General features: G+C 34.8%; 1 protein-coding gene across 3 annotated transcripts in view; it reads left to right on the plus strand.

Annotated features, from left to right (window-relative positions):
- PCCA (propionyl-CoA carboxylase subunit alpha) overlaps positions 1 to 24,478 on the plus strand; it is a 458,728-nt gene that overhangs the window by 72,008 nt on the left and 362,242 nt on the right. For all 3 annotated transcript variants that reach the window (XM_045821758.1, XM_045821760.1, XM_045821759.1), the window contains exon 6: positions 499 to 552. In XM_045821758.1, the coding sequence (XP_045677714.1) occupies positions 499 to 552 (54 nt within the window). The remainder of the gene's footprint in view (positions 1 to 498; positions 553 to 24,478) is intronic.

The following is a 24,478-nucleotide window of genomic DNA, read 5'->3' on the forward strand; positions in this document are numbered from 1 at the left end:
AATGGCTGAGTACATTACTGTCATCAGGAATGAGATATGTTAGTTGACTTGTAACTAGGGTTCTAGAAGTTAGCATTCTCTACTGTAAAGAAAAGGAATTAAACATTTAAAAAATCTATCTTGCAAAAGATTTCTTTTAACATAATTTTTTGATCCAACAGCTGTTAGAAAATTCTTTAAACTTGTCACGAAAGTTAGCCTCAAAAAATAGGGAGAGTGTGAGTTGTTTTGAATAGGTAGTCAAATGCAGGTGGAAAGGAAGATACATAGATCTCTCTGATTATGGTTAGGACAAAGGTAGTGTGCCTAAAGTGATTATAACATAGGCATTATCTTGGAATTTGAGTCTACTCAGGAATGTGTGTTGGAGCTGATGACTATGTTAGAGAAGTAACCTTACTCAAGGGATCTTGGACAGTAAACACAACTACACTGTTTTGCTTTTATCAAGGTTTCACAACATGATAAAATTAAGTGCCTTTTGTTTTCATTTCTAAGGTACATCCAGGTTATGGATTCCTTTCAGAAAACAAAGAATTTGCCAAATATTTGGTAAGTTTGTAATGAACTAGAAGCTGTTAATTTATATTTTAGAAAGCAGTGTAATGGTGTTGCTTTTGTAAATATGGGCAGTAGTGAATTAGAGAATTTTAACTGACTCAGCAATTTGCAAATAGTTTGTGAAAAGTGAACAGTTTTTATTCTATAATTCTTGATTTGAAGAATAAAAATGGAAAAGTTATTAAATCACCATTACACCTAGTTTATTATATATTGCATGGACTTTAACTTTTATATTTAAAAACTTCAGAATTTTAACTAAATATATCAAGGAGTTCAGTGATTTATTAATTATTATACCATGAGAATAGAATATGGAGCTAGAATAAGATTCTATTTTTCCCTTTTATTACATATTGTGACATTTAATATTATACCTTACTACCTTCTGTATTTTGGGAAAAGTTTTATTATGACCTGAGGATCCTCCTGATATGGCCATCCTGGTTAGGTGAATTAACCTATATTTACTATTAAACTGATTTTCCAGGTCTGTTTATAACTACACTCAAGATGGTCCTGAAGCCTTAGTGTTCAGAGACTAAAATATGATTATGAACAATATTTCAAAACACTTATTAGGTCAATTATTGTAGGTATTAAATTATCTTAGTCTATTATTCTGATATGTTATACTTTGGCTCTATGGTATACTTATATTTTGTTCTGCCATGGATTCAAACTCTTTATGATGAATGTGATCATCATTTTCCAGATAAAATTTTCATGTGAAATCTATAAATTTAATTTGGAGCAATTCTTAAGATCATAGAGTTCTATCTTAGAATTTTTCATTTTAACCAATTTATTATTTAAAAATTAAGGCATGAAGAGCATATTCAATAATATTATAATAACTATATGTAGTGCCAGGTGAGTATTGGAAATATTGGGAGAATATTTTGTAAGGTATATGATTGTCTATCCACTGTGCTGTACACCTGTAACTAATATAAAATAATGCTGAATGTAGATTGTAATTTAAAAATAAAATTTAAAAAAATTAAATAGGAACCCTCCCCACTCAAAAAAAAATTAAGGGCCTAAAGAGGTTGTGACTGAAGGTCATCCAGATGGTTATGGTAGCAAGTGTATGGAGAGGGCAGATTTGGTGGAGCTATTCAAAGGTCCAGATTCACCAGGTTTTGTGTAGTATGTTCACTTTTTCCTATTTATGTGCCACGTTTCTATTTTTTATCTTTTTGTTTGAAATTTTGTTTGAGGTTTCATCATTATGTAAGAAAATGATTTCTGTATACTACTTACATTTAAGTATACTTGTAGAATACAAGTATAATGTGTTAAATTTAAGTTTGTGTAGGTGAGGTGTCTCTAAACTGTGGTTCATGGGCCAAATGGGGCCTGCTGCCTGTGTTTGTAAATTAAGTTTCATTGGCACACAGCCCTACTCATTCATTTATGTGTGGTCTGGGGCTGCTTTTGGTCTACAACAGCAGAGTTGCATAACTGCAACAGAAATGGAATAGTCCATGAAACTTAAAATACTTACTGTATGGCCCTTTATAGAAAAAGTTTGCAAACTCCTTGTAAAAAGCAATATGAGTCCCACAGAAGTTAAATGACATGGCCAACAGATTCATGCATGCATTTATTTAGTCATTAAAAAAATGTATACATTGTATTTATGTTCAAGGCATTTGAGAAGGATACAAAAATAAATCAGATGTGGATCCTGCACATGAGGAGTTTATAGTCATCCTGTGGAAAATAAGACAGGTTATACAAATTACTCCAATTCAGAGAAGAAAATATTATGAAGGAGTTCAAATTCTCTGTAAATAAAGATAAAAAAGATTCTTTCCATCAGGAGCATCACATTAGAGAAAATAGTATAGAACATGTGACTACCTTCCTTTTTCACTAATTTTCTTTCTAATTGTATCTCCTCCATTTTCCTTTGTCAGTGCTGTGTCTCAGACATGCCAGACTATGTACTATTCCCAAACATGGCTGACTCTTTCCTGTCCATGCATTTCATTACACTTTCCCCCTAGTGGGCACACCTTTTTTTTTCTTCCCACATTTCCAACTACTGTCTATTCTTAAAGGCATAATTTACATGTTACTTCTACTGAGACAGTTTTCCATATCCTTCTGGTGAGAAGTAATCTCTTTCCTCTGTCTTCTAGAGCATTTAATGTTTTTCAAATTCTTATTTGGTCTACCGCTTTCCACATTATGTTACTTTTTTTTTTTTGTATTTTAATCTCCTCGAGGTAAGAGACTTGGTCTTATCAGTCTTTGTTTAACTTTTGTTATTTGACCTAATGATTTACACATATGTTCAGTAAAGGTTTTTCAAGGATTAAATAATTATTATTACATTAAAAATTATAAAACAGTAATCTTCAAGAAAATTTTCTCTTACCACAAAAAGGACTGTTTTGTAACTAGAAGGCAGTATTACTGTATATTTTTGTTCACTATGAAAGTATGCAGCCAGTGATAACCCTTTTTTTGTGTGTGTACATCATGACAAGGTTCTTATTTGGGATGTTATTTTTCTACCATTAAAATCTTTTCCCATTGGAGTATGCCATTTTAAAGTGCTCCTTTTGGAATATCTGCTTATTGTTGGTAAATTCTGTAAAAATAAAATAGAAATAAAATTGCTTACCGATTTTGTTATGCCATATAAACATTTTTTGTGTGTTGGTTGACTAACTATTGAAATTTGATAGTTATTATTCCAAACTGTGTATATTCTTAGAAATGTGATTTCCAACATGGTGGTGATAGATTACCATGTTAGTGGAAAGTTTGGCTAGAAGGACTGGTAGAAGTTGGAACATTTTTTAAGTTTAATACTATGGAGTTCTCTTTATTGTCATACTATATCTTGAGTTTGAAATTTATTCAAATATGGAGGTTTAGTTCCCATTTATGTCTGGTTGTATTGTTTTATTACTGAAAAAAGGACCTTATTCACTGCTGATGGGAATGTAAACTGGTATAACCACTATGGAAAACAATATGCCCGTTCCTCAAAAAACTGAAAATAGAAATAGAGTTAACGTATGATCCAGCAACCCCTCTTCTGGGTATCTACCAAAAAAAAAACCAAAAAACATTTATTTGCAAAGACATACGTATCCCTATGTTCACTGCAGCATTATTCATGGTGGCCAAGATGTGGAGACAACCAAGGTTTCCTGTGATAGAGGACTGGATAAAGAAGATATGGTACATATATATTAAGGAATACTTCAGCCATGAGAAAAGATGAAATACTGCCATTTGTGACAACATGGGTGGACCTTGAGAATACTATGCTAAGTGAAATAAGTCAGTCATAAAAAGCTGAGAACCATATGATTTCACTCATATGTGGGATATAGAACTGAAACTCAGAGATACAGACAACAGTATGGTGGTTACCAAAGGGAAGGGGGTGGACGGTAGTAGAGGGTCAAATGGGCCAAATACACAGTGATGGAAAGTGATTTGACTTTGGGTGATGGGTACACAATGCAATGTATGGATCATGTATCACAGTAATGTACACTTGAAGCCTATATGACTTTATATTAACCAATGTCACCACAATAAATTTAATATAAGTATAAATAAAAGAAAAAAACAAAGATCAGCGTAATATTTTTTATAGAAAAACTATTTGTGCTTTATCTGATATATTGTTTTTAGTTATTAGCTGTGAATAAAAATGATTTGTTGAATTTTTTCCTGGATTTATGCATTATGCTTTAGAAAGTATACAGTTAGCCAAATGTAAAAGCATATTAAATTTTATAAATTTCCTTTATAGGACATTATTACTTAGGCTTAATTTACATGAAGTGGGATCAGATTACATACAATTCTTACTGTATAGGATTTAAATAAAACCATGCCTTGTTTGTTTTTGTCTAAATCATGGGAAAAATGAAGCTACAAATTACCCTCATAAATAGCAACCTTCAGTAATTTTACTGTGCTGAGCAGATTTTATTTCCGAATTGTTTTCATTTTGTATTTTCCTTCTGGGCTCCTGGTATTCTTAGCCAAAAAAGAACAATGATGAGAGGCTGTGAGGACTGTTGGGATTAAGAAAAGAAATTCTTAGGATTTATGAGAGAGCTTTGAAAAGTGAAACTACTGCTCCTGGAAAAGGGTGATACTGGTTTAAAGGGAATTGAAGATTTTTAAGGAGAATGAGATAGTTAAAATTAGTGTTTTGGGGAAATAAATCTGATAATTTTTATGTGTATTTTGGGGGTTTAGATTTTTTCCTTGTTAAGGAAATTAATAATTTGATATAATTAAACTTCTATACACATATGCATGATACAGTAGTTTTACAAGTCCTTTGACAAATGTGATTTCAATTAATTTATGCAACCATTGAAATTGGATATTAATTCTATTTAACAAAAAGAAAACTTAGACTCAGGTGCAGTAACTTGCCAACAGTTATGCTGTTAATAAGTAACAGAATCAGGACTGTATCTAAACTGGCTGACCATAAGCACAGAGCACTTTTAAAAAATACTATACCCTAGTTGACTCACTTGGAAAGAGTGAGAGCATTCAAATAGTAGCTGAATAGTGAAGACAGATAACTGAAGGGAACTTAGCCAAAGTCCATAGAAACTTATCTCCCCACTTTAATAGTAATATAGGCAACACATGATCAGGTTGTAGGAAAATGACTGTTATGTGGATAGAAACTTGAAGAGAGCATTTTGCTAGGTCATTGGTCTTCAGATATGAGGTTGTATGTAATCCATGGTGTGTCATTATAGCTGTGAAGTGTGTGTTGTAAGTACTTGGTAACTAATACTAAAATTCTGAAGTTAGGAAGTTTGCTAGTGATTTTACTTAACTATATATATAAATAAATATATATATTTAAAAATAGTTTAGGGAGAATTTAAAATGATTCAGGTGATATTCTGTTTACTGATATTCGAAGAAACATTTTCTTTTGTGCAGGAAAAAAGGAGAGGCTTAGACCTTGCAATCCCAGAGTTGTCTTAAAATAACTCTTATTTTATCTATACAATCTGGGTAGCTCATGGAAATGTTTTGTCCATGACTTTTATTTATTTTTGTCATGGTTTAATAAAGGTTGAGAACTGTTACTATAGTGTATTTTGTAGATATCTTGTTTTAAGTACATAAATTTTCATGATCATGGTATCTCCCCTTCCAGATAAGCATAAGTACATACATTTTCTTATCATTAACATTATTAGAACTTTTTAATTCTCCCTTCCCTTCTTTCCATTTTCCCTCCCTCCTTTCCTTCTCCTGTTACCAATTCCTGTGATATTTCCATGTTAAATAATTTGCAGATACACAAGAATATAATGGAGAATATTGACATAAAGTTCTTTGAGTACTAGTCAAATTAAGATTGATGGTTGAATTGTATGATAATCACATAAACTGCACAAATTTTCACCTTAGAAACTTTAAATGTGTATTTTTTAAGGCTTTATTTATTCACTTTTAGAGAGAGGAAGGGAAAGAGAAAGAGAGGGTGAGAAACATCAGTGTGTGGTTGCCTTTCACATGCCCCCAGCGGGGTTCCTGGCCCACAACCCAGGTATGGGCCCTGACTGGGAATGGAACCAGTGACCTGTTGGTTCTTAGGCTGGTGCTTAATTCACAGCACCACACCAGCCAGGGCTAAATATGTATTTTTTAAAGAATGTGGGATATACTACTATTGTGCTGAGGTAATTAAATAGTATTTCAGTATTTTCTGTCCAGTAAATTTTCTACATGGGGAAAATGATTGTGCTGTCTCCAGGATACATTGTTAAATTTAAGGCTCGCTAGCTAAAAGATAGAAGGGATGGAAAGATTTCAGTTGCTAAATGATGTATAATACTAAGAAGATTTTCTATAGATGAGTATTTATTCTCCCTAATTTTAAAACTACTTTTTTTATTACTACTGAGTTTTGAGTGTGGAAGTTGGCTATTACCTTTTTATTTCCAAGATATAACTTACAGGTGGGAAATTTAAGCAGTATTATCTGTAAGCCATTTACAGTCTATATTCTTTGGGAGAAATAAAGTTCTGCCAGTAAAAAAGCAAAAACAAAAACAAACAAATAAAAACCATTATTAAAATTTCCATTATGGACATAGATCTTTGATTTTATTATACTAAAATTATTGTTTTGAGAATCTAAAATTTTATAAATTGAAGTCTCATGTATACATTGAAAAATAGGTTTCTTCCATCTGTGAATCTCCTATCCCAACCTCCAGTTTAAATCCTAGAGGCTACTACTATTATTTTTCTGGAGCCCACATGCCAATGTTTAAAATTTGGCTATCAATTTGTTATATAGTATACTCTTATTTGCCAATCTTAGGTTTTATTTATTTATAAGAAAAAACTTTTCTTCCCTTCCCCAAGCTCTTAAAAAATTAGATATGAGATATCTACCTACAGATGCACTTGCACCATTCTCATTTAATCTTCATGGCAATCTCTGATATATTATTTTTATTCTTATAGAACAGAGAACAATCTCAGACATAAATGCCTTGCCCAGTGTCACATAGGCAGTAAGTGAGAGTATACATTCCAACAGATGACTATATGACTATAAATCCCATGCTCAATAAATGTTCCAAACTGTTGCTAAGATGAATTGGAACTAGACTGGGTTGTTACTGGTTTCTTAAAAAAAAGTTACCTTTGCCTGCTGCCTATTTTTGCTATTGGTGGAGACTTTTCTCTTTCTGCTTAAAAAAAAAAAAATCCCCTAATGCTGTACCATTGTTAAACTCTAAAAATGGAATTATTTCTTTTGTGTGTTTTTTTTTTTGATCTCCTGATCTTGAATGCTAGTGAAAGTGGCTATCTTCACTTGTATTTGCTGACTTTATTTCTTTAAAATATACTTGATTAATTATGCTATTACAGTGGTCCCAATTTTTCCCCCTTTGCCCCTCTCCGTAAAGTACCCCCCCCATTCCCTCTGGCAGTACTCTTTCCCCTGCCCCCCAGTTCATGTCCATGGGTCATGCATATAAGTTCTCTGGCTACTCCATTTCCTATACTATTCTTAACATCTTCCTGTCTATTGTCTACCTACCAATTGTAGTTCTTAATCCCTTCATTTTTTCCCTCATTTTTGCCTTTTCCCCTCCCAACTGTTAACCATCCAAGTGATCTCCATATATAAAATTCTGTTTCTGTTCTTGTTTGCTTAGCTTGTTGTTTAGATTCAATTGTTGACCATTGGGAATTTATTGCCATTTTAATATTCATAGTTTTGATCTTCTTTTTCTTAAATAAGTCCCTTTAACATTTTATATAATACTGGTCTGGTGATGAAGACCTCCTTTAGCTTTTCTTTGTCTGGTATATACTTTATTTGCCCTTTAATTTTAAATGATAGGTTTGCTGGATGGAGTAATCTAAGTTGTAGGTCCTTGCTTTTCATCACTTTGAATACTTCTTGCCAGTTCCTTTTAGCCTACAAAGTTTCTTTTGAGAAATCAGCTAATAGTCTTATGGGAACTCCTTTGTAGGTAACTATCTGCTTTTCTCTTGCTGTTTTTAACATTCTCTCTTTATCTTTTAGCTTTGATATTTTAATTATGATGTGTCTTGGAGCAGGCCTCTTTGGGTCCGTCTTGCTTGGGACTCTCTGTGCTTCCTGGACTTGTATGTCTATTTCCTTCATCAAATTAGGGAAGTTTTCTCAATTTTTTCCAAAAAGTTTTCAATTTCTTGCTCTTTCTCTTCTTCTTCTGGCACCCCTATGATTCAAATGTTGATATATGTTACATTGTCCCAGAGGCTCCTTAGCCTATCCTCATTTTGGGGGGTTCTTTTTTCTTCTTGTTGTTCTAATTGTGGCAGAGCTCCCCTGGGCCACTGTGGATGAGAATAATTCTACCAAGATATGATCTCCTTGGGGAGCAAGGTTGACCAGTCTCTCAGAGGAGAAAGGTGTTTAGCCTCTCTCTCAATGGGCGTTTACTGAGTTTAGTTTGCATAGGGATGCATATGAACAAAAGGAGGTATGGTTTACAGATAACATTTCTGAGGTCATGGGGGTCCTTTTGAGCCAGGGTCTGGTAGACAGGGTGACACCAATTGGCTGTAAAACCTTGGGAAACAAACTTATTATGTGCTTGGACCCTTAATATTTAAACTGAGGACATTCTTAGCAAAGCAGGTTTCATAGGACTTTATGCATTCTCTCTTAGACCTGAACGCCTCCCACCAGGAACTGCCCGTTCCAGCACAGGGCTGCACCCTCTTCAGCATTGTTTCAGGTGTGAATCAGGTGGAGGAAGCAAGGCAGCCAGGAGATTAGGAGACTTTTTACAGCTGGAATGAGGATGCAGGCTATGATAAAGCTGAGGCATGAGGGTTTTTTGTCCCTTCTCCACAATCCCCTAAGTCCTTCCCTGACCATCCTTTTGTCACCATGCCTGTCTTAGGTTGTCCTTCCCTTGAGGAATCTTACCCATCGTTGGCTAATCAGTCACCTGCCCTGGGGCTAAGCAGAGTGAAGTAAAGGGGTGCAGCCTCTGCTAGGAGGATAAGTTTTGTCTCAGTGGCTTATGGTCCCAAGGTCCCCTAGCTATGGGGCCTTTTTGCCTGTTGGCGGGGTTGCAGCTCCTGAAACCAGGCAGGATGGTTTCCAACATTGATTGAATGATTTTCCTCTGTATGTTTCAAATCTTGCCTTCAGGTACTCCACTGTTGATTCCCTGTAAATTTTTCTTTATTTCACTTAGCGTAACCTTCATTTCTGCATGTTTTTTTTTAAACAGAGGGCCTTTTCTTTTTTTTTTTCCTTTTTATTTATTTTTAGAGAAGGGAAGGGAGAGAGAGAAGGAGAGAAACATCAATGTGTGGTTGCCTCTTGAGTGCCCCCTACTGGGGATCTGGCCTGCAACCCAGGCATGTGTCCTGACTGGGAATTGAACCAGCAACCCTTTGGTTCACAGTCTGGCACTCAATCCACTGAGCCTCACTAGCCAGGGTATATGGGTTTTTTAGTGCTGTTGAAGTACCCAATGAGTTCATTGAGCATCCTAATAACCAGGCTTCCATACAGTTCGATTTTCTGATGATTCTGGACGATAGTTTTTTTGTAATTTAGTTTGAGTTTTTGCTGTGGTTGCGCAAGGAGGCAAGGATGTTTATCTACAACTCTACCTTGACTGGAAGTCCTAGAGTCCAGATTTGCTGATTTTATAAGTAAAATACTTTGGTGAGCTGGTAGAGCTATAAAATGTAGTCACTGATGCCTTTTACCACTTGTAAATATTTTTATGTTGAACTGATCAAGTCTACCTTATTTTAAAGAAGAAAGTTTGATGACTCCTTTCCTTTTGAAAATAATTTTGTAATATATTTTTAATTGTGAGTCTTAAAGATGTCATGCTGAAAAGAAATTATGAAAACCTATAAAAAAAGAATTCGTGAAACTCTTATAACAGAGTATCTTAAAATGTTTGAGGATATTTGTTTTTTCTTTCTGAATTTCAGATTAAAGTTTGGCTTCTGGAGTATTCATTGAAGAATTTGAAGATGAAGTCGAGTAGATACTCTAAAGTGGATGCCTGAAAAGGAAAAAAAATTATTTTGGGGAGTCTTTTAAGGATTTAGATAAGGCAGAAAATACATTTAGGGTTGTGGGGTTTTGGATTGATTTCAATAAGAAGGTTAAGAATCAAGAAGGGATTTGATGAGGTTGGGATTTTCTTTCCTTTGCTTGAGGTTAATAGAGTTTGAATTTTTTTTAAACAAAGGCAAATTTATTGAGGCTCTGCAGTGAGCAAGAACACTGAGATAGGATCTTAGGTTCTGTGCCCTGAATGTGGGGCTTAGGGGCTTTTATTTCTTGGGAACACAAAAGTTGCTGGGGTTAACCAATCAAAGTGTAGGTTGGCTGGCTTTTTACTTTTTTTAGGAATGTCTAGTTCCCACTGAAGTCCAGGTATGTGTCAATAAAGTATTCTGGGATTATGCAAGATTTATTATGGGATTCAGGAGGAAACTTTCTGAACCAAGTGTCACTGGAGTCTGAGGCTTGACTTTAGATCTGAAAAACAAACTTAAAAGAAGTTAGAGTAGTTCCTGGACCATTGTTTTTTAGCTGCCTATTGATACTGCTGTAATTCTGCAGGGCTTAACTCAGTAGAGCACTCTTTGAGAACATTTTCTTCTACCTGTTTCAAATGGATTGGCCACATTTCAGTAAAACCTTATTTATGTGCTGATATTTTAATTTCATATAGTTTCGACATGTCACAGAATAGTTCTTATATTCCCTGTGTTTCCAGTACAGAACAACAAACAAACAAACAAAACCCAGAAGGAGGGCTATACAGTACTGCCTCATCAGTACTAACTACTGATGAGGTAGGCCTTCATCAGGCCTTCTTAAAATTTTCACTTTAATTATATATTTTTTATGCTGTTACAGTTATCCCAAATTTTCTGCCTTTGTCCCTTTCTACCCAGCAGGCAATCCCCACACCATTGTGTCTGTCCATGGGTCATGCATATGTGTTCTTAGGCTACTCTGTTCCCTATGCTGTACTTTACATCCCCATGACTATTCTGTAACTACCAATTTGTACTTCTAAATCCCTTCACCTTTTTTACTCATTCCCCTAACCTCCCTCCATCTGGCAACCATCAAAACATCCTCTGTATCTATGATTCTGTTTCTCTTTTCCCCCGCTGCTATTCCTCCTCTTCTTCTTCCTTCTTTTCCTCCTTCTTTCTTCTCTCTTCTTTCTTCTTCCACCCTTTAACATTTCACATAATACTGGTCTGGTGGTGATTAACTCCTTTAGTTTTTTTCTTGTTTGGGAAGCTTTTAACCAACCTTCAATTCTACATGATAGCTGGGCTGGGTAGAATAATCTTGGTTGTAGATCCTCACTTTTCATACTATAAGTATTTATTTTATTATTTGTGTTTTGCCAATCCCTTCTAGCCTGAAAAGTTTCTTTTGAGAAATCAGCTGTCAGTCTTATGGTAACTCCCTTGTAGGTAACTAATTGCTTTTTTCTTGCTGCTTTTAAGATTCTCTCCTTATCTTTAATCTTGGGTAACTTAATGATGATGTGCCTTGGTGTGCTCCTCTTTGGGTCCAACTTCTTTGGGACTCTGTGGGCTTCCTGGACTTCCTGGAAGTCTATTGCCTTTGCCAGTTTGGGGAAATTTTCCTTCATTATTTGTTCAAATAAGTTTTCAACTTCTTGCTCTTGTTCTTCTCCTTCTGGCATCCCTGTAATTCTGATGCTAGAGCTTTTAAAGGTGCTTCAGAATTTCCTAAGCCTTTCCTCATTTTTTTGAATTCTTGTTTCTTCATTCTGTGTCAGTTGGAAGTTTATTTCTTTCGTTTGTTCCAAATCATTGATTTTAGTCTGTTTCATTCCCTTCACTGTTGGTTCCCTGAATATTTTGCTTTATTTCACTTTGGGTAGCCTTCAGTTGTTCCTTCATTTTCTGACCAAGCTCAATCAGTTCTGTGAGTATTTTGATTACCAGTGTTTTGAATTCCACATCAGATAGGTTTGCTATCTCCTCATTGCTTAGCTCTTTCCCTAGAATTTTCCTCATTTCTTTCATTTGAGCCATATTTCTTTGGCTCAGTGCACCTGTTAAGTTGTAAGGGGACAGAGCCTTAGGTATTTACCAGGGCAGGGCAACCCTATATGCTGAGTTGTGGCACTCCAAGTGGGGGAAGATTCAGAGAGGAAACAATGCAGCTTGCTTGCTGGGCTCTAGCCCCACTTTCCGGTGAACTCTTGTGTGAGACTGGGAGTTGATCCCACAGCAGCAACCCCTGCCATAGTCCACAGTCAGCTCTGAGTCTCAGTTTCCTGTTCAGCTAGCCCTGCCTGCATGATCTGCCACCTTGCCCAGGGTTCTCTCAGCTGGACCCCGCCTCGCTGCGAGATCTGGTCTACTGCTTCACTGGGGTCCTTTTAGCCTGCCCTACCCTCACGGACCACTGCCTTGCCCCGGTTCTCTCCATCTGCCAGTCTGCCCATCTCCCTCCTACTGGTCTGGTTGTTCTGGTTTACTGTTTCTTTAATTCCTTGCTTGTTGGAGTTCCATGCAGTTTGATTTTCTGTCACTTGTGGTTGATTATTGTTTTTAGATAGATTGTAATCCTCCTTTTGGTTGTGCAAGGAGGTGAAGCGTTTCTACCTGCCTCCATCTTGATCAGAACTCCCCTTATTTTTATTATATTTTTTATAGTGGTAAATTGTATATAACATCATTTTTAAGTGTGCAGTTTAGAGGCATTAAGTACATTTAGATTGTGAAACAACCATATTATTCACCCCCACAACTTTTTTATCATCCAAAACCAAAATTGTGTACTCACTAAACAGTAACTCTCTAGTTCCTTCACTCTTACCCCTGGTGATCTTTGTTCTGCCTTCTGTCTCTATGAATTACATATTCTAGGGAACTCATGTAATTGGAATCATGTGATATCTGTTCTTTGGTGACTGGCTTATTTTAGTTTGCATAATGTCCTCAAGGTTCATCTATGTTACAGCATGTGTTAGAATTTCAGAATTTCATTGCTTTTTAAGTCTGAATAACAGTACATTGTATGGATGTACCATATTTTGTTTAGCCATCATATGTTGGTTGTCATGCAATTTGTACACAAGTAGATGGTTGAAATCATGCTTTTTAATTATGTTGCATCACTCAAGATTTCAGTATTCACTTTTTAACTATTTGTTAGATGAGAAAAGTTGTCAAGTTAAAGTTTGGAATTCTGAAAGTATTATAAATGTAGAAAGGGCACTTTGAAAGGCACCCTGTATTTTTATGTGTTTTAAAGCTATTTTTAATTTATAGTTACTTTTTGATCTCTTAAAATTGATTTTCATCCATTTATTTTTATGTAACCCCTAAAGTAAGAATAAAGTAGGAAAGATTTTTTTTTTGTTTTAGTGCAGGTAAATGATGGATACAGTGCAGGTGCAGACAGATGACTTTGTTGGATTAAATGAAGTAACATTAATTATTACTGTTACATATGGTTAATGATTCTTATTGTCCCAAACAAGTTCTAAAATTAAACTTTTAAATACATGCTTTCTTAAGTGGGCAAAGAGGCAGAAATAATGAGGTGATTGCTGGGGCTTTGTTTTTAGACTGGACCTTACCTTATCTAAATATATTGTTACAAGGTTTCTAGGACACCATATTGAAGCACAGTGTGTGATATGCTAATTTGCTAAGCAAAGAGTATTCTTTTCTTGTGTGTGCTCAGTTGCTTACATACTTAATGGCATATTTGTGTGCACCCCTGCATGTGTGTAATATATGTATTTTCTTAGCTTTTTATTCAGTCTTTCACATGCTAGTTGGTTGTTGGATATAGGTGTTAAGTGAAATAAGAACGTATCTTGATAAAAATTGTATGTTACATTTCTGAACCATTATATTTTATTTATAAGGAAATGTTTTGATTAATAGTCACAGATTTAGAAATGCTGTTGCTTATTAGAATGCATTAATTTATGTAAAATATATTGGATGTATAGATAGAATTTGGTTATATACAAGGTGGGGAAAAAGTTATAGTTGTGAGTATGCAAAACACAGAGGGTTTTTTTCTATTATTATTTAGTAATTATTGTATTATTTTGCATATGAACAACTGGAAACCTACTTTTGCCCCACCCTGTATTTATATATTAGACATAAAATGTCAGTATATTTTGCTAGGGTAGCACACATTAGCTCAGTGTTTACTATTATTGTGCAATGGTATAATATTTAGGAGGCTAACTTGGTTACAGTGCTGCAGAAAACACAAATTAAAATCAGTTGAAAAGTAATTGTTGAATCTGAGTGGTGAATAATTGGGGATTTATTATACCATTGTCTAGTTTTGATTATGTTGGAAACTTTTCATTAAAAAATAAAAAGGAAATACATTAAGCCCAGAAGAATTTTTTAAAAAAATCCAATATTGTTCTGGGAGGCCATATTATTATAGAGTATATAATGAATTCAGGGTTAATTTGGTTGTCTTGGGGAATACATATATTAAACCTGGGAGATTTTAAAGCTCTCTTTCACACCCAGTATAAGGGGATTTTAACCACAGTCTTTGAAATATTTCCCTGTTATCAAAATGTCTAGTTTTATTCTTCTTCATCACTTATACTTGACAGATTCATGACAAGGAGAAAGAAAACAATGTTTTGTCTTTATCCTTTAATATTAGTAGAACAGGCACCTAATTAAAATCAAAGCATACTATCTAAAAATATTACCTTTTCCCAGGTCATCTTAATTTTTCACATCTTGACTCAAGCATGTCCACTGTAAAGAGTTAGTCAATAAGCATCCTTCTCATGTACATAAACTTAGTTTAGAGGTAAGATATAAAAGTAATCTCCCTCCTGAGTGATGTCATTTATAAAAAATGTCTACTTGTTAAAAGAGTTTAATCAAGAGCAGTAAGGATTAGTTTTCATTACCCCAGGGATCACATCAAAATTTTTATGCTTTATGTCCCATGATGGTAAGCTCTTTCTGCTAGGTCTTTTACGTAGATTGCATTTCTCAAAGAACTTTTACAATGCTATGCTTTTATGGTGTGTATTTGCATTAGAGTAGACAAAATTATCTTCAAGACACATTAATTGCCACAAGAAATAATCATGTTATAATAAAGTAATAATTTGAGAAATTAAGTCCATCCTTTTTCACCTGTATTAGACCATTAATTCCCTGCCCTGACAGAATATACATTAACATGTGGCAGAGTTTGGAAAAATCATGTAGTACCGTAGGAAGAGCAGCTACCATTGCTGGTATATATATATATATATTTTTTTTTTTTTTTAATTTCAAGGAGCTAAACCTAGCAAAGGGTAAAAATCTATGTGGTTTAATTTTGAATGGATTACAAAAAAAGGAGACCATTATTTCATTTACATGAGAGGTGTACCTTCTGGCAAGAGTGGGAAGTTGCCAGACACTGTTCTAAATACTATATATATTCAGTTGTGAGCAAGACAAAAACCTGACTTTTCATGCAGTTATTTGCTAGTACAGGGAGGAAGATAACAAATGAATTAACAAAGTCAGGTCATGATGAGTGCTGTAAAGAAAATATTGAATACAAAGTGGATGATATGGGAGAGTGTTGGTTTCCATTGTGTTTAGGGGCACCTGGGTGGGTATCTTTGAGACCTTTTCAGAGACTCTGCCAAGTAAATACTGTTTTCATAATAGTTTTTCCCCCTCTTATTCTCATGTGATTGTACAGTAGAATTTTCCAGTGGCTACATGGTGTATGTTATCATAATAGATTGAATGCAGACCAGATATGAAAATCCAGCTGTCTTCAATTAAGCTGGATGTTAGAGATTTGCAAATATGTGAAATATTTCCACTCTTACTGATTTATTTTTGTCATGAAAGTGTTAATTCTAGTTGTTACCTTTAAATGGGTTCTTTTATAATTAAATACATATTTTTAAAAGCCTTTAATTTAATCCCATAAATATTGGTAGATAGAACACACATAAGTAAAAGCTCTTTGAGATGATCAATTTTTAAAATGCTAAGGAGATTGTGAGCCCCAAAAGTCTGAGAATGACTGCCAGAAGGCAAATGAGCTGCCTCTTTAAATAAGATAGTACCAAAAAACCTCTTTGAGAGGGTGACCTAAAGCTGAAATCTCATAGGAGAAGAGCATTTTAGGTAGGAAAAGCAAGATTTTTCTGACTACTCTTTCCCAGCTCACTCACACACTGTTTTCTGGCCTTATTATAATTCCTTTCATACCAAGCAAAGGACTGCTACTTATTCATCTCTGAATTCCTATTGTTTACCATCCTACTAGTCATTAATAATAATTCTTTGTTAATTTTAAAGGAGTTGCTTGTGAATATTTACAAACATGAGACAGACTTTTGGATGGAGGCTTCATCTCTTTGATATTTGTATCAACCTAATTTGAAATATATTTTTATTTCTTAAAAATAAATATTTGTTAGGATCTATTATTTCCCATTAATTCTTTTTACATAAAATTATATATCATATTTCTGTATGTGACTTTTAGTATAATATGACTTTGCTTTCCATACCTATTTTTTTAAAGATTTTATTTATTTATTTTTAGAGAGGGAAGGGAAGGAGAAAAAGAGAGAGAGAGAAACATCAATGTGTGGTTGCTGGGGGCTGTGGCCTGCAACCCAGGCATGTGCCCTGACTGGGAACCAAACCTGCGATGCTTTGGATCGCAGCCTGCGCTCAATCCACTGAGCTACACCAGCTAGGGGTCCATACCTATTTGTTAATGGTAAGGGTTTTTTTTTTTTGCAATATTTATGGTTTGGAGTTTTAATTTAAGACTATTTTTATTAGTGTAGTATATGAAGAGTCTCTGGTTTTTATTATCACTCCTGCTATTATGACCTTCTTTTATCATACTGTTTAAGAGCAAAAACATTAAAAAAAAATGAACAGTAGAGAAAGATAAAATGAAAATAATGTTTTTAGATAAAATAGGAGTATAGCACCAAGTTTGATTGTGACCATGATATGAATGGATGAAATTTCTACCCTTAGCAAATCGTTAACATTTTTGGGTACTTACTGTGTGCTAGACACTATTCCAGGCACTCTATGTGTACAAACACATTCGCTCTTCATAATAGCCCTATAGGTGGATAGCGCATTCTTCACTTTATAGATGTAAGAAGCTAAACAAAGGTAAGTTCAACAAGTTGCTTAAGGTCAAACAGCTATTTGTGCTAAGGCAAGGATTTGAACCCCGGCATTGCCTATACTCCTAACTTCTGGGCAGTGCTACCTGTGAAAAAGAGATCATACAACTTGTTGTGGAGCAAAACAAAATAAAATCTTAAAATGTTTTCAACTTTTTAAATCACCTATCATTCTCTTCCCTGTAAGACTATAATTTTATAATTGTTATAATTTTGTAATTATAACTTTTAAGCCCCTTATTTCTAGCTTATAGAACATTTCCAGAACCAAAGGGAACTATATACAAGATAAAGTGGGAATAAAAAGCAGATGAAATAAGATGAAAGCACATAGAAGAACAATAGAATGCCTTAATGGTGGTTTTGAGTAGAGTCTGTAGCGTGGTGGTTCTAGTTGAGTCAGTATGTGGCAGCCATGTCAGCAACTGAGAGCACACACGGAGGACTTGCTTTTTAGATGCCAGTGTAATTTTAGTGAGTCGGGTGTGGAAGTCTTACCAGTAACAGTATTTGCTAGCAATTCAAACCAGCAAAGGGGATGATTGACTACAGATATTGAAGAATATCAAATAAGGAATAAGAAGAAATAGAAGATAAAAATGGTTCTCTCTGTGGTACCAAAAGTAATAAATAACATAGACATATCTATTCTATAGAAGGTAGACAAATGTTTCTATCATTTGGGGGAAATTAACCTGAATAAGTACATTTTCCTTAAGGTAAGAGAAAGTCAAAGCTCCAGCTTTGTATATACAGGTATAGTTCTGAATGAGAAGACTTTGTTAAAGGATTCGTCTCTGATAGGGGAAGGATGAGGACTTGGGTTCCTAGTGAACAAATGGTCCTCTTGTTTGGGGGAATTGTCAAATATTATAGAAAGTGGTTTCATATACGCTGTTTTCTTTCACTCTGTATGCACCCTGTGATATTATCTCTAATTTATATATTGTGACTTGATCAGAAAAATAATGTTTTTCTTAATCACATTGTCACAGGTGGGCACAGGTAACCAAGTTCTTGGTGATCAGGGCAAAGAACTGAACCGAACACCCAGAGTTTACAGCAGAGAACATGGGAGCAGGCCAACTCCAAGCAGAGATTGACCTCATGGGCTGGAGGGACTCTATTTTTATAGGCAGATCCTTCCTGGCTAGTTTTGGTGGGCTTTTACTACACATGTACAAGTAGTTGTATTACTTTAAAGCTACTGCACATGTGGTCTCCCATGATTTTCCCTGACTGGCTGCCAGGGAAGGGGGTCCCACAATGTTACCAAATGGACCCTCCTTCTCCTGGGGTCCCCCTATACTAGGTTAACTTTGCCCCTTGCCAGAAAATTATAGCTCTCCATGTTAGAGATTGGTGAAAAGGAAAGGAATTTATTCAAGTTATGTAGACTTGAGAGTAATGACTTAATATCATCATCAAAATCCCAAAGTCCCTTAAAACACCCACAAACACACACAGTCCTTCCTTCCCCCCTTTGCCCGGTCTGGGGTACCGTATCTCAGGAAAAGAAATAGAGGTCCATGGCTCAGGCAGCCCCCAGTTCTTCCCAGTAATCTGTCCTCAGCTGGTAAGCCTCCCTTGGTTCCCGGCACCATCAGTTGTGTCCTTGGTATCTCCAGTTCTTATTCCAAAACCACATGGCACCTTCTCATGGCCCACCAGCAAGAGTCCTTTCACCTCTTCCTGCAGTGTCTCTCCTGCATTCTTCGAACTGCTAAGAGAGAGCTCTGCATCGCTGCTACATCTTGCTTTCTGGCTTCCTAAGGTATGTGGCAAAGGGAGACCCAAAGTCACATGGCGATTTTCTACTAGCTGCATGGTGATTCTTCGCTAAAGTCGCTTGATGATTCTTTGCTAAAGCCTCATGGTGATTCTTGTCATGGCTGCTGTGACTGGGTTTAAATTCCACCACCAATCTACCTCTGCAGCCCCATTTCCAACTCCTCCCACAATTGGCTGCACATGCCAGCATTCTTGTATTTTCCAGCTTTTCTAGGCTGCCATAGTAAATATGGGCTGGTGTGGCCCCGTGGCGTGGAGCCAATCATTTCCAAGCTCTCTTGAAGACTTTGTAACCAGGAGGAGTTGCCTCCCAGTTACATCTTGGGTGGAAGTCACTCCCTTCTCCCTGGCTCAAAGCATGGCCATGGCTATTTAACATACCTGTGAAACCAGTTAAAGGTTATAGATATGTTAAATGACTGTTCTAGAGGTTATCTGCAAAACTGTTGCTATGCAAAACAACTCAATGGTCCTGCTCCATGTATCTCATTCCCCACCTCAGACTTGTGGGGGGTGGGGGGTGAGGACATCCCATGTTTTTAATGTTTCCTGGACACCCTGAGTTCTGGACTCTATTACAAATCCTTCTTTTGGGGGCCCTCTTATGACATACTAGTAGGTAATAAGCTTTTTTTATTGGAATGTATTATTTTTTCAAGTCCTGAGGGTTCTAAAATCTAGAGTTTAATTGCACACCATTATATGGAAAAATTAAGTTTAGCCAAAAACCGCAAAGAGAAAAACATAACTAGATTTTAAATATTTTTTATATTTCAATGTTTGTTGTGACTAATTTTTTATGGCTTTTAAGAAGTTAGTACAATTTTTAGGTCATCAAGAAAATATAAAATTATATTTAAACATTCTAATATTATAAGTGCCTGCTTGTATTTATAGTATTTTTTGAAAAAAGTCACACAATAACTTAAAATAATAAATTAACATATTAATGTCTTTATTCATTCATTCTAGTGCCACATTTGTTTTGAAGTTTTCATTTAAAATTTATTTTAATTATGAAAATCAACTTATTTTAAAAGTTAATAGATAGTAAATGTCTATTCATGGACATTTACTATTCATGTCTAAATGTCTATTCATGTCTATTCATTTTGTTTTGGATTTTTCCACTGTAAATTATAGTTTGGGTTATGGTGAATAGGCTAATATTCTGTGCCTCAATTAATGAGCCCCTGTTCACATGAACCACATATTTTATTTATTTTGAGATCTAAATTATTAGTTAGAATGATTTTTAATTTTTTTCCTGACAAGGTTCTAAACTTTTCAGAGTCTTGGGAATTTCCTGGTCTAGAATTTGTTGACTGAATTAGTGAATAAACCAATAAATTAGTACTTTTTTTTTAACACCTAGGGATTTTATTTTTACTCTTTGGAAACTGTTTGAAATAATGGCAGATTTTAGATGAGTTTCACAAATCTTTTTTTAAAATTTGTATTTTTTGTTGTTTTTTCCTTTAATTGTTGTTCTAGTATAGTTGTCTCCATCCCCCCCCGCCCCCCACTTGCTCCTCACCATCCCAGTGGGGAGAAGGGGGAAGGGTTTTCAGGAACAACTATAAAGGACACATGGAGTTTCACAAATCTTAATCAAAGCTCACCATGTTTACAATAACATTTTGCACAATATTTTTAGTTGATGAAGTGTAAAAATTTCAAGTTTATCACAGCTTTTCAGTCTATGAGGTATTAAAAGTGGTGACAGGGCTGCTCTGTTACTGTTTTGCAGCTAGCTCTTTTAATTGATGTTGAATTGTGGCTTTCCTTGCACACAGGGTTAAGTAAAAAGGTTGCAATCATCTAGTGAGCATTTTTCCTTTAATGTGCTCATTAGTGGTGGCAAGTCCAGGTTTCAGCACATGTCAGTAATTTACATTTCATTGCTGAGTGGCTGCCCTTGTTCAAGAGTTGTTTCTAAGCCTGATGAATATATATTGGGAATAAACAGTAGAAGAATTGAAAGCCAAATGCCCTGCCAGGCCTTTCAGTTGGTTCTGAAGCTTCCAGTGGATCTCTGATTAGCAATGCATGAAGCAGTATGAAAATGCAAAGTTGAGGCCTACAAAAGTTGCCGCAGGTACACTATCCCCTTAAATCCCTCTTTTGTGACCACCTTCCCATTTCATCTTTCCCAAATTCTACTTTCTTGGTAGACTTTCTGTTAAAGTGCAAATACTCTTTTAGACCTAGGAAGTGAACAATAGAGGATCAACTTGGTTCCTTTAGTCCTTCTAACTATTAAGCCAAGTCTGATTGTTATGCAGTAGTTGACAGAAGTGAGGGGCTTGATAGGCTTTCCAGCTCCTAGGGACCTCATTAATGTGATTGGGATCTCTGTGGTGATTCCTTCTGGGATTCAGTTTTCCCTCTTTGCCTGATTGGTACCAGCTTGTTCTGGCTTTTGAAAGCTTGCATAGATCATTAAAAGGTAATCTGTGAGCAGTGTTACTGTACATAGGGACAAGATTCATGTTAATGTTGTATTTGAAACTGAGGTATTTGGGGAAATCCAGAAGTTTTCTTTTTGTAGAAAAACTTGCATTTTTAGAACTCAGGATTTTATTCTGAGTTACTTCATGCACAGATGGAGTAGTGTTAGGAAATGCCAGTCTAACTATCTTTAGAAGATTAAAGATGTAATTCTTTATACATTTTAAATGTATTTTCAAATTTTTGGATATTTGGGTTTATTGCAAGTGGATATTAGTATTGCTATTGTGTGTGTTTGTAGGATCAACAGATGTGTTGTCTACTTACTTATTTTTTTGTGATTTGTATCAAAACATTGAAATCAAGAAGTTTTGTGCAGAATTCATGGCTAGAATCAAAAATGAGTGAATTTATGACCAATAATACGGTATTGAAAGACATTGAAAAATATCAGCACTCAAGTTAGACTATTATTTTATGGTAAATTCAGTTGGTTGTGATTTAGCTCTTAGATCATCTAAAAATGAAGCCATGTTAAGCATAGTGTATTATGTCTGTATATTAGTTTTTTGTTAGCTAGAATTTTAATAGAGGAACATGGAGCAACATTGTTTTGGAAACTTTTTAAATGTGTATAAAGATAAAGATACAAATCTTGATAGTATTAGTTTAGTAATGTTCTGACCAGTGTTTGTAGGCTTTGCAAAAGTGTAACAATACATTTACCTTCCTGATGACTACTTGAAACTATTCCTTTTGGATGGTTGCCAGATAAAAGCCTCATGGGATTAAGTTCTGGACAATCACTTGCAAATTTGTGGGGGATATCAGTGACTTTGAATATTTAACTGTCCAAACTGTCATCTACATGCATTCTGTCACTCCATTTGGTAAAAAATTTAGAAGTTTGTCAGCCAGTTAGAATTAGAGGTGACATCTGCTTTTAATTGGTGTTTTATTTTCTTCCAAGTCAGTAAAAATTCAGTAAGACATGAATTATCAAATTTTGCAATGCTAAGCAACTTGTCAAGTGACAGTACTACCTTGAGCAGTTGTACAGATGGGAAGTGTTAAAAAGTTGATTAATCGTCAGGAGTTCAGATTATGGTTTTAGAAGGCTAAAGCTTTTATAACCATTGCCAGCTTTTCAGTGTCAGATAGTATTCATTTGTTAATTTTGTAGGCTTTTTTCAATTACTGGCAAATTGCCTCTTATATAATGAGCACTTAACTGTATAGTTTTAGTGATACTTGATCTAGTATGCTTAGGGTTAGATAAGGCAGCATAGATTTCATCTATTTCTCAAATCTATTTGTTTAGTAAACATCTTAAAGTTTTTTTGTTAAAAAATTGAAAAAATCTAAATATGAGCTTTAAATGGTATTCTCTAATACATACTCAGGATGTGTGTGAGAATATCTGTTTGAATCTTGGCAAAGGAAGCCTTGCTTGGGCCCCCTGTTGAAAAAGAAAATTGATTTTTTCTGTTTTTACCATTTTCAAACCATTTTAAGATATAAAGCATAAGAATAAAGAAATCAGTTCTTTCAAGAAGAGCATTTAAAAATAACTCAAGACTTCAAACATTCTCAGAACTAAAAAAGACCAAAGAAAATATTCCTATCATACTGATTACATTTAACTTTTCTCATTACTGAAAATTTCTGTAGAACACTAAGTAGTCTCTTTACAGAAAGTTTGTCTTTAAAAATTCAACTGTGAAGGAGTGTTCTTTTTCTGTTTGTTTTTTGCAAAAAAGCTACTCAATGTGGAATTGGATTTTCTCCTTTTTGTATTTGAATAGAACTATATTTTAGAGGTAGAATTTTGTTTTAAAAGTGGTTAGAAGTTGTAGCAACATTTCTCAGTTTAGTTTCTTAATATGACTAGACTACAATTTAATCCAGATTTTCTTTTTTGTTGTCCACTTATAAATATCTGATAAATGTTTTATGTAGTAATGCATTTTTTGCTACCAGGAAATCATTGGGTTATTTAATTTGATTCAGAACTCTGTCCTATTCAGTTACTTGGATGTTGTGTAAATTTTATGTCAACTTAAAAACTAGAGAAGATGCTTGAGTAAATTAATCTTAGTTTTACATACAGTTGAAAAGTAGCATCTTAAATCCAGTGGCCACATTAAGCAGTTCTTATACATTTTTAGCAAATAGTTGAAAAACAGAAAACTTAGATCTTTTGAGCTAAACTATTCAGAACACATTTATAGTCATTTTGATGCCCGATAACTTCAGGGTTCATTGCCCCTGTGCATTTTTCAAATTATTTGCTTCTTAATACATAAGGCTTTAATTTACCTCCTACTGACAAACCCCAAGTGGGTTTTTAAGAATTTTGAAAGTGGACTACTATAGTTGTGCTGCAGCACTGGTTTTGATTGCTGACACAGAATTTCCTATGACACCCCAGATTTAGATGGATGTAAAGTTCAGGCAGCATCTTCTGGGCAATTGGTAGGTGTCCCCCGACTCCAGACACAGAATTACTGGTTTCTAGAATATTTTTCTTTCTTTGAAGCCTGTTTTATCTCTATTTACAAAATAATATAGATACAAGATTTAACCCCATTTTATTCACTGTTAATTTTTTTGTTTGTATGGTCTTTTTTTATCTCAAATTTTACAGGATAATAACAAAGTTAAATATTTGTACCTTAAAGTAGCCTAAAACAATAATTATTGTTTCTGTAAATAGCTGATATTATAAATAAGTGTAATTTATATACTGATTAATAATATTATCTCCAGGCCACATTCTCTTAGAGGTGTACAAAGTCACTTCTATATTATCTGTTTAGGCTTGTTAAGTTTTTAAGGAATAAGGAATACAGTTGAAACCTGTATTTTATGCAAAGAAGATGAAAACCTACAGCTAACATTTGTATTGTGGTAATAATTTACTTTTCTGG

The sequence above is a fragment of the Phyllostomus hastatus genome, unplaced genomic scaffold (assembly GCF_019186645.2).
Source record: "Phyllostomus hastatus isolate PE091 unplaced genomic scaffold, TTU_PhHast_1.1 phas_scaffold_46, whole genome shotgun sequence".
NCBI lineage: Eukaryota > Metazoa > Chordata > Mammalia > Chiroptera > Phyllostomidae > Phyllostomus > Phyllostomus hastatus.